The 11516-nt window shown below is 40.9% G+C and overlaps 1 protein-coding gene across 1 annotated transcript in view; it reads right to left on the minus strand.

Annotated features, from left to right (window-relative positions):
* LOC132889372 (BTB/POZ domain-containing protein KCTD1) overlaps positions 1-11028 on the minus strand; it is a 67402-nt gene extending 56374 nt beyond the window's left edge. Inside the window, exon 1 of the mRNA XM_060925782.1 lies at positions 10520-11028. Within this exon, the coding sequence (XP_060781765.1) occupies positions 10520-10528 (9 nt within the window). The 5' untranslated portion in view covers positions 10529-11028. The remainder of the gene's footprint in view (positions 1-10519) is intronic.
* Between the last annotated feature and the right edge of the window lie 488 nt (positions 11029-11516).

The raw sequence follows: 11516 nt of genomic DNA on the forward strand, positions 1-11516 counted from the left end.
TCAGTGATCCCAAACACACCGCCCGGGCAATGAAGGAGTGGCTTCTTAAGAAGCATTTCAAGGTCCTGGAGTGGCCTAGCCAGTCTCCAGATCTCAACCCCATAGAAAATCTTTGGAGGGAGTTGAAAGTCCATGTTGCCCAGCGACAGCCCCAAAACATCACTGCTCTAGAGGAGATCTGCATGGAGGAATGGGCCAAAATACCAGCAACAGTGTGTGAAAATCTTGTGAAGACTTACAGAAAACGTTTGACCTCTGTCATTGCCAACAAAGGGTATATAACAAAGTATCGAGATGAACTTTTGTTATTGACCAAATATTTATTTTCCACCATAATTTGCAAATAAATTCTTTAAAAATCAGACAATGTGATTTTCTGGATTTTTTTTCTCATTTTGTCTCTCATAGTTGAAATGTACCTATGATGAAAATTACAGGCCTCTCTCATCTTTTTAAGTGGGAGAACTTGCACAATTGGTGACTGACAAAATACTTTTTTGCCCCACTGTACATCACAAAAGTGAACTCTGACATCATTCATCATAAAATCGTTATTAAATTCGGTCATATCGCCCTGCACTGATGTACTGAGTGCATTTCAGCTACATGTCAGTAAACCCTGTCCCTGTTTTACTTTCGTCTTCATTATGCCCTTGCTGACTTCACTTTAAAGTGTACATCACATGAGTAACCACTTGAAACACAAAGGGAAGAACATACAATACACAGGAGTGGATATTTACCCCCACTATGTTTCTGTATATAAAAAGGGATGGCAATAAAAATCTACTTGACGAGACTTAACTACTAAATCACCGCACAAAAAAGTAATAAAGTTGCCACAAAAACAAACAAAAACAGTAAATGAAATGTATCAGATTTTGGTTCCTTCTGGGTTTTAGTGATGCTGGTCTAGAAATCTCATCGAACAAACTTCGCTCAGGCTGATAAAGCATTAAAAAGAGCTCCAACAGAGATCCACCCAAGGGGAAATAACAACAGTAAGTCGATGTAAGGGTTATAAACAGAAATTTAACTGAGCACCTGATTGTTTAGTTCTCACTCTATACACACAGGTGATTTCTTCTCCTCTAAATCAAGGCAAGGAAAACTTTTAATAATTTATTACGTTTAGTTTATAACACTCAGGACACTCAGAAATCAACCAAGAGCAAGTCATGACCAAGACCAAAGTGTATTGAGACAAGGGCCAGACCAGTGTGTGTGAAAGGTGTGGGAGGAGGGGTGATATCCAATAACAGGAAGATATTTCAAATTAGTAATGAGTCACATTATTGCTGGGTTTCAGTCACGTGACTTTTCCTCGTGGTTTTACCAGAAGTGAAATAGCTGGTGGTCTAAACTGTTGCCGTAGTGCAAACACCTAGCGATAACTTATCAGAGGATACTTGTAATCTAGAAGCCATTTCTCACTTTAGATATATTCAGAAGATTGCTACGTGCAATGGAATCGACCCCTACAGTCTGGAAAGAAGGATTTGTCATACGATCTGGAAAACCACCCTTCAGTCGAGTTCCCCGACATCTCGAACTATCTGGTGTTGCAGACGTCCTTCTACACCGCAAAACAGATGAAAGCATGGAAGAGTATGGAGGCTTACAACTTTTTTGTATGTGTCTGGGTAAAGGACCTCAGTATCAAGTCGCTCCCCAATGAATCCTGGATTGTTTTTGCCCGTGTAAGTATGTTTTTTTTAGCTTTTTGTTCATGTCCTTACAACGAAGCACTGCAAGTTGAAGTGTAAACAACAGTTCACTTGATTCTCACTTGTGCTGACTCTTATCTCTCAGATAAATCATTCACAAAGATCATCAGAAACCCCTTTAAAGACCTGGATCTTAGTTAAACAAGATGGAGAAGTGATCATGGCGCATTGTAACTGTATGGCTGGGTAAGAATTTTGTCACGACCTTCATGCATATGGACTTTGTGAGGAGGAAACAAAGAAACAGCTGGGGACTTTAGCGCTTCATGACTAAAAAAAAAGTACGTAAAATAATGACACACAGCAAGAAAAGTACTTGGAAAACACTAAGGACAGAGCTGAGAGGAAAATACAAATCTTTCACTCAGTGCGTTTACATGCACATAGAGAGAATCGAATTTCTGCCGTTGCTCGACTGAAATCGAAGTTCAAAATGCCATGTATACACCTTAATTCGGCTGAAATTGAACCGAACTTGATTTCTCAGAATCGAGCTACACGACCTAGATTATGCGATTTCTGCCGAGCTACTTAGTGCATGTATACCCTATTGAGCTACGTATTCGAGCTACTTACTTCAGCACTGCCCCTTCCGGAAGTGACGAGTGACGAGACCACAAGCGGGAAACACAACAGCCTCGGTCGGCATGACAACGGCATGAATCTTTTCTTTTTGTGGCATTGTTTGCACTGTTAAAATTTAGCTCACTTACTGTATCACCAAATACATCTGTACATCTGTTGCATAGCTGTGAATTGTGTACATAAACAAGTCATTGTGTGTGTGTGTGTGTGTGTGTGTGTGTGTGTGTGTGTGTGTGTGTGTATATATATATATATATATGTGTCCAACATCTGAAGAATGTCAATAAAAACAAAACAATTGAACTTTTTTGTGTGTTTATTAAGACATAAGTTAAATTGTAAGCAAAAAATGGACTTTAGAAAAATATACAATTGTGCAAAATAAGTTGTCTTACAAAACAGTGGTCTGTGCAGGACAGTTTGCAGCCATACAGTCTGTTAGAGCAAGCCTAATAGCTTGAGCACGGAACTTTTGAACACGGAACTGCCAGTGTTGCCAGATTGGGAGGTTTTAAGTGCATTTTGGCGGATTTGAACATGTTTTGGGCTGGAAAACGTCAGCAGTATCTGGCAACACTGCTGATAACTTTGTTTATACTCTTGAATAGCTCTTCTTCATGACGACAACCGGAAGTGTACCAACACGATGGGGCATGTAGCGCCACCTGTGGCTCGGGTGCACAGTGTACCTCACACAGCTCGATTTCCTTGTGTGCATGTAGGATTGGATTTCTCTGGCACCCCTGCTGGGACCCTTAGCTCGATTACCGACAGTAGCTCGATTTGGATGTGCATGTAAACGTACTGACTAAGTGATCACTGCAAACTCGAGCATGCTTCGACTCGGCTCCCTTCGATTTCAGTGAGAGGTTCAAAAGCCACCTTTCTCAACGTCTTTTTGTGAAATCCTGTGTTCATTCACCCTTTTTTATTAGTTCATGGGGAACCCTGAAGAAACTTTTATCAGTTTCACGGTTTGATCGATTCGAACAACCTAAAACAACGCCAGCGTAAGGCATTTTTCATGCGAGCGATGCACCTTCGTACAAACGCTTTGTCAACTGAGCTTTGGTAGACCACCAGCTAAAGTTTTGAATAACTAATGAGGCGGATGTGACGTCATGTGAAACCCAGCAATTGGTTGCATTTGAAGCAGGAAGTTTTACATCCAATCACAGTCATGATGTTAATAAATAAATCAGAAAATACACAGAAATCCACACAGTTGTGGTCTTGACTGGTCTTGAAATAAAATCCCTAGTCTCTGTGTCTGAGACAAGACCAAGTAAAAAAATGTGGTCGATTCCAAGACCTTCTAAAACCTTGACACGGTCTCGAGTTCTACAACAGGACTCAGAAATATGAACATCAGCTCGATTTACTTCTATTGTGCCACTACACTGTTGGATTCTCGATCCTGATTGGTCATTCTCTATTCCAGCAACATCACAGGTTTTTTCGAATAAATCTAATATGACTTGGATTTCTGTAAAGCTGCTTTATGACAATTATCCATTGTTAAAAGTGCTTTATAAATAAAATTGAATTAAACTGAATACTTAAAGGTTCTGACTGTAAAGTTGAATTCTGGGCAAAATGTTCTATTTCTATTGCTGTTGGAGTTTTGAGATGTTTCGCTGCTCCACACACACCCCGTGTATCGTGTGTGTAAATATTTTGCCAAGATAAAAAGTGGCCCGCATTTTACGATTCCGGAGATTGCCGAAGCAAGTGAGTAACAATATCACATGACCACCGTGGGGCGTGTTTGACCTACTTTTAACTAAAACAAGTCAGCATGGGCAAACATGGCGGACTCGGCTCTCCCACCAATGGAAAAGAAAAGGAAAGCCTGCCTAGTGAGTGCAACTGCAAGCTCGAGCAAGGTTAGATGACATGCCATTTTTCCAGACAGATAACTAAATCATTCTTGCTAGTGCTTAGCTATCTTAGCCTTAGAATGCATGGGATTGACTCCACAGTAGCGAGTATGGAGTTATACACCTAATGTTTTGTAAATAACACAAAAGCAGTAACAGAGAAAATATATATTCGTCTTTTGTTTCACGGATCTATTCACGAATGTCAACCACCAATTACATCCCTGCGACTCAAAATTCTCCGAGGTCGATGCAGAGTCACAATGTTTTCTGCACATCGCCATCTTGATGTGATGCAGTTGCATAGTTATGCTAATTAGTGAAAGCTCCTCACTGTTTCCGTATGGCCATACTGTGCTATTCGGTCCCAAAACGGAGAAAAGCAATCTTCAGCACATCAAAATGATCACATCTCATCCGCATGATATTGTTCTTCTGAGACCAAGGACGCATTATCCTAATGGGCTTCATGGGCAGCTGCCCAGGGCCTCGGCCACTAGGGGGCCTCGGAGGTAGCGAGATCGGAAAATATGAAACGATATTTTCAGAAGTTTTGATCATATTGATAACATTTTCGATGCATTTCGCCACCCGTAAGGAAGCCCACCTTGTCCCGTCGCATAAATCACCCGTCATTGTCAATATGATCACTGTCCACCATGTCTTCACTCGCTACGCCAGCTTGAGTTCAATGATTTAATTAATGACTTCGCTTTGCAGAAAAGTAGGAAAGTGCCCTTGTAAGTTGACCCATGGCTGTCAAACTGAATGCGCAAAGCTGTGTGCCACTGCTGTTTGGGACTTTACGTGTGTGAAAGGATGAAATGTTTCACATAGCCGAACATTTTGAGATTTATTTCTGAGAAGCAAGATATTTTTCTTTCTTTCTTATCGCTCTTTGTTTTCACAAGTTAAAAGTCGCCTGGATTCCAAAATGAAAACGAACGGTTATATCCCAAATGAATGCTCTTGTTCTGAATACTAAAGAAACTGTTGTAGGCCTAGGTTATGTTCTTGACATGTTGTTCATTGACTCACTCATTCAAAGGCTTCTTGAGGCTAAACTTTAGTTAACCAGACTTGTTAACCATGATGTCTGATGGATTTTTTCACCACGCAATTGCCTATTTCACCATTGCTTTTTCTCGATTAAATAGGTGTTGATGGATTTAAAGTTTTATCGTTCAATAGTATTTCTAATTGTGCCACTGTCATTATTTAAGTTTCTGTGTCTAGTTAGACAGGCACGTCTAAGGGGGTGAATTTGCTGAGCGCAGTTGACAACAGGCGGGGGTGGGGCCTCGGGGTGTGTCTGCCCAGGGCCTTGGCAAGGGTTAACGCGGCCCTGTCTGAGACACAGGAAAATGCCATGCACGATAAAAAAAATGTGAAAATTTCAGATGACTTTGCAGTCAGCGCCTTTAACAACTCATTCACAGGAACTTGTACAGTAGACGCTCCATGTAATCCAAGTCTAATCTTAAAAACATATTAAAAACATGGGAGTTTTTTTGAACAAAGACAAACATGTCATTGTTGATATCATGAAGTTTTCTGTCAAACTTTATGGAAGGAGTCTCCAGTGTCAGTGCATGTTTTCAGCCATGGTGGAGGAGTTTGTGGGTGTAGAAAGAAAGAAAGCCTGGTAATGGGATGGCTATAACACAATTAAGAGATAATGCATTTTCATGGACGTTCCCAAACATTAAAAGCGACTCTAAATGGATAAAAGTACAATGTGCCATTCTTTAATATGGAAAATTGCTGTACAAAGTACAAGACGAATAAAATGCTTTGGGATGTGGAATTATTGGATATAATCGAGTTTGGTTTGGTAAGAGTAACTCCATCATACCACTGTGTCATGGATTATTTTCCTATAACACCATGGTGCCAAGTCTTTTAGTTCTTACATACTACTACTACTAACGAGACCGTCACTGACGGCGTAGCTCACTCTGGCCCCGTCTAGTCCAGAAGGAACGATCTAAAGTGGGTCACCTTGAGCAATAAATGTTGCAAGCTATTAGATATACTATATACAAGCTATATATAGAAGCTATATCGACCCTAGGAATACCGACCTATTTGCTAGAAAGCATCCAAAACAGCGAGGAATTGACCGAGAAAAAGCGATTGTTGTTGAACCGCTCATTAAGGTTTAATTAGTCCATAACTTCATTAATAATTGTAATGAAGCAAATCTTGGTAGAAGTTATATGCAACCTAGGTACCCCTACCTTCATGCCAGAAAGAATCAAAATTGGTGAAAAATTGAAGGAGAAGAAGCGATTTGTGTGGAAACTGCTCATTAGGGCTTAATTATTCCATATCTTCATTATTAATTGCAATTATGCAAATTTGGGTAGAAGTTATATGCACCCCAGGCAGACCTACCTTCCTGACAAAAAGAATAAAAATTGGTGAAGAATTGAAAGAGAAGAAGCGACTTTCGTGAAATATGGACAATGCCAGACAGACGATGGACAACAGACGGACAGTATGATGAGATAATAATAATAATAATAATAATAATAATATGGCTTGTTCCCTCTCTCTGCTAAATAAGGTTCCTCAGGAGGAGTTCTACTTGGAATCACCTCATCTCAATCATCTCTGAGGTTCCATCTCAGTGGAACCTTCAATTCCTTGAAAGCCATGGCCTAAAGGTTAAAGACGCACCTTTGGGACTAAAAGGTCACTGGTTTGATTCCCTAGACCAACAGGAATGGCTGAAATGCCCTTGAGCAAGGAACCTAACTCCCAAGGCTTAAAATTCCCCAAATCTCTGGAAAGATGGAAAAAACAATCAGTTTTCCACCTCAGGGACAATCCAAAGAACCATATATAGGGTTCTAGATCTACCCCAATGTTCTCCTCACTTAATATTTTAGCATGGAACAGGATGCAATCACAAAAATGTGCTGCTCCAGGATTGGTGCAGAATTGGGTTCAGTGTGTCATAGTACAGTGAGAAAAACACCCTCTAGTGCATCTAGTGTCTACCACAGAGACACTTGAACCCTATATACTCAGGCATCACATGATGTGTAGTGCATCATGCACTTACAGGACACCAAATCTCCTCTCAGCACATCTGTAGTGAATCTGCTCCATGTCTGCACCACCCATAAATAAGACTATATAATGCATGTCTGTAGGTTATGACTGACTCAGCCGCCTTGGGGAAAGTGGAATTAAATAACATTATGGGCTGTGAGTCATATTACAGAATTTAATAACATTAAAGCCCGTGAGGCAGTGATCAGAAACAGTAAATAGGGTTCACTTTACAAAATGCTAATGTATAGACTTTGACCTTAAAGAATAATGACTTGTAGGAAGGGAAAAGAGAACCTCGTTTAATGCACATACAGTGAATACAGGTTCCACTAAAAAAGTTTGAGGATCTTCTTGAAAATGATGTCTAAAAAAGGTTCCAGGAGGCACTAATTTTTAATCGAACCCCAGGAGAACCAACGCTGACATTCACCATGCGCTGGAAATGAAGGGAATACTGGTTCTACTGGGAAAAGTTGAATTGAGATGATCTGAAAAACCCATCAAACATCTTCCATGAATCTGTGATTTTAGAGTGGATAGCAAAACAATCTAGAGAACGTCTTCTCTAGAAAGAGCTTCCAGGATCTCCTCTGAAGCACAAGTGTGTCTTAAATATAAACAATTTTTTAAAATAAAAACCCTAGTAGAACAAGGCACTACATGTGCTGGAAATTAGAAATATTCTGATTCTATTGGTTTTTAATAAAAATTAACATCCTTTTCAACAACATTTATGTTTCAGTAAGGTTCCTGGAGGCACTTTTTTAGGGTTCTTCCAGGAAGACAAACCTGAAAAGATCTTCCTGGAACGTCACTCAAATATAAACAAGAGTGCTCTGAGAGCACAATATCCGCCACTGGCAACTATGCCATAACTCTGGTAAAATGTGACTGAATTAAACAAAATTACAATATGCGTATTAACGAAATATAACAAAGAATCCTGCCAAGTTTTGTGAAATTCCTCCAAAAATTGTGAGAGGAGTTGATTTCAGAAGGTGAGCACCCTTCCTGGGATGGACAGACGGATGGACATCGCCATGACATAATCCCCCTTCAGGCCTTTTGGCCAGTGGGGGATAAAAATTGTGAGGGAAGTTGATTTCAGAAAGCAAGTACACCTTGATGAAATTGCCAAAGTACAAGTTTGTTAATAATCAAGGGCATGACTCTGGTAAAATTTGCCCAAATTAAACAAAATTGTAATATAAGTATAACTGTCACATAACAAAGCCTTTTGCCAAGTTTGGTGAAATTCCTCCACAAATTGTGAGAGGAGTTGATTTCAGAAGAACATACACCCTCATGAAATTGTCAAAGTACAAGTTATTTAATCAAGGGTCAAAACTCTGGGAAATTTTTCACAAACGAAATTAAATCGCAGTATGCGTATTACCATCATATACCAAGGCCTTTTGCCAAACTTCGAGAAATTCGTCCAAAAATTGTGAGAGGAGTTGATGTCAGAAGGCGAGCACACCTTGATGAAACTGCCAAAGTACAAGTTTGTTAATAATCAAGGGCTGTAACGCTGGTAAAATGCAACTGAATTGAACGAAATAACAATATGCGTACTACCAACATACAACAATGCCTTTTGCCAAATTTCATGAAATTCCTCCAAAGATTGTGAGAGGAGTTGATTTCAGAAGGAAAATGCACTCTCATGAAATTGTCAAGGTATAATTTTGTTAATCAAGGGCTGTAACTTGTAACTCTGGTAAAATGCGACTGAATTGAACGAAATTGCAATATGCGTATTACCGACATATAACAAAGAATCCTGTCAAGTTTCGTGAAATTCCTCCAAAAACTGGCCTGGGATGGATGGATGGATGGATGGATGGATGGATGGACATCGCCACGACATAATCCCCCTTTGGGCCTTTTGGCCAGCGGGGGATAATAAAAAAAAAAATCCGGAGAACCCTTAAAAGATCTTCCAGGAACACTGCAATGAAACATTTTTAAAAGAACGAAATCCTGGTTCTCTTGGGGCTTGTGCTGAAAACCAGTGGTTCTTGGAGGATGTTTTATGGGTGACACCAGTGAGACAAAAAAAAAAAGAAAAGAAACGATCTTCCAGGAACCTTGCTGAAACATAACTGGTTAAACGAATTGGTTACTTTCCAATCAGAATCCAGTAGTGATGTTCAGCATGTGGGCTGGAAATGAGGAAATCCTGATTCTACTGGATCTGTTGAAAATGAGAACTACAGACTGTTTCATTAAGATTCCTAGAGGCACTTTTACGGATTCTGGAAAAGCCATTAAAGATGATGATTTGAGTGCATATAGCAAAACCAGAAATCTGTAGAAGATCTACAGAAGATCTTCCAGGATCGATGAAGAATAAATGGGTTTGAAAAGGACGCTAATTTACTAGAAGTTGCTGTCAGGAAAATTTCAGACATTATTCGAACCATATGCATGTCAGAATGGTTTCCCTGGGGCCACATTGGAAAGTGAGACAAGCTGAGAAAGATTATAGAAGAATCTGATTTTCGAGTGGACAAGAAAGCCAGGAATGAGGAAGAAATAAAGGAGTTCTGTCAAAGTTTCCAGAACTACTCATTTCTGTTTGTTTCCATTCTCCATTACTGATGCTCATCTAGGAAACTCCTTCCTCTCTCTCTCAGGACTGATCATTTACTGAGTGTACACACGGATCAATTTAAGATCAGGAAGAGAGAAAGCGCCGTTTCTACGAGCACAAAAGCAGCGATTGAGTGGGTGATTGAGCGGCGGGGGGTGGGGGGTTAGGATCGCGCCCCCGGGCGCAGGAGCTCCACAATGCCGCCTTTTACGCAGCGCGTCCGGAGAGACCCAGAGCCGGGTCACGGACTGGCACAGGGTCCAAAGTGACTCCAACTTCGAGAAGCTGTGCACGGTAAAGTCCCTACGCCACCTATGGTGATTACAGGAACCTAGGCTGATCAGGGTATGGACTTAAGTGGTTTGGGACGCAACCCGACAACCCTGAGTGCCTGCCAGGGTCCGAGTGTGATTTATTTATTTTTTTAAACGCGTGTTCATTTCCCTGTCGTCAATAATAATAATAATAATAATAATAATAATAATAATAATAATAGGATGTAAAGATCCGGTTCAGAGAAGCAGGAAGTGGTTATTTATTTATTTATTTATTTATTTATTTTTTGTCGCGTTAGAAGTACCGTGCGCGGCACATGCGTAAAAGCGACCGCGCCTTCAAGGCTCCAATCGCGTCCGAGCGAAAGCAAACAAATCCACGACCCTCCTTACCTGAAACATGGGGAGAAAAGTTTTTTCCTTCTGCACCCGTTCCTTCTTTCTTTCCCCCGTATTTTCTGGATGTCGGCCGTGCGCGCTGGTGCCTCCGCTGCCCGCGCCGCCGCCGCGCCGGTGAGAAATGCAGCAGCGTGGCGGAGAAACACAACACCGAGCACTAATACGGAGGAGGGAGAGAGAGAGAGAGAGAGAGAGAGAGAGAGACCCAGAGAGAGAGAGAGAGAGAGGCGCTCCGGGGCTCCAAAATGCCCTCCAGGCAAAAAAAAAAAAAAGTGCAGGATACAATTAGCTCATGTCTCTCAACCCGGCCTGAAAAATACCCAAGGATATAATAATAATAATAATAATAATAATCAAAAAGCCTCCTGAAAACTGATCAGTGCACTCAGGACGCACAGCAGACCTTCAGACCCTTTCCCCCTCCTTTTGTATATGTGCCGCTAAATGGATCAAATACACTGCTGGTTTTTCCCCTGCGTGCCTGTCTGCCTACGACTTGCCCGTGTTTGCCCTCCTCCTCCTCCTACTTCTTCTTCTTCTTCCTCCTCCTCCTCCTCCTCCTTCTCCTCTCCCGCAGCAAAGCCGATTTTAATCGCCATGATTAGTTTGGATGCCGCGTTGCCACAGGCGATTAACCGCAAAATGGATGGAGAGTCTCAGGGCCAGAAAGGAGAAACTGCAGCATATGATTATAATTATAGCTGGAGTAAGTCTTTTTGATTAAAGGGGAAAAAAAAAGAAAAAAATCTGTACTTCGGTTAAAAGCCCACATCAGTCACAACACAGATTGATAGAGAAAGAGAGAGAGAGAGAGAGATCTAGCTGGTTCAGTGAGAGTTTTAACAAGAGAGAGAGAGAGAGACTGGTATTTAAAAATAATTTACAAATGTAATGCTACATTTATTTTTGGACATAAATAAATACAGGATGGGGTGAAGTTCATTATCTCACTCTCAGTCCATCAGATCTGTTTCACGACATACGTCCACCC

The sequence above is a fragment of the Neoarius graeffei genome, chromosome 1, assembly GCF_027579695.1.
Source record: "Neoarius graeffei isolate fNeoGra1 chromosome 1, fNeoGra1.pri, whole genome shotgun sequence".
Taxonomy (NCBI): Eukaryota; Metazoa; Chordata; class Actinopteri; order Siluriformes; family Ariidae; genus Neoarius; species Neoarius graeffei.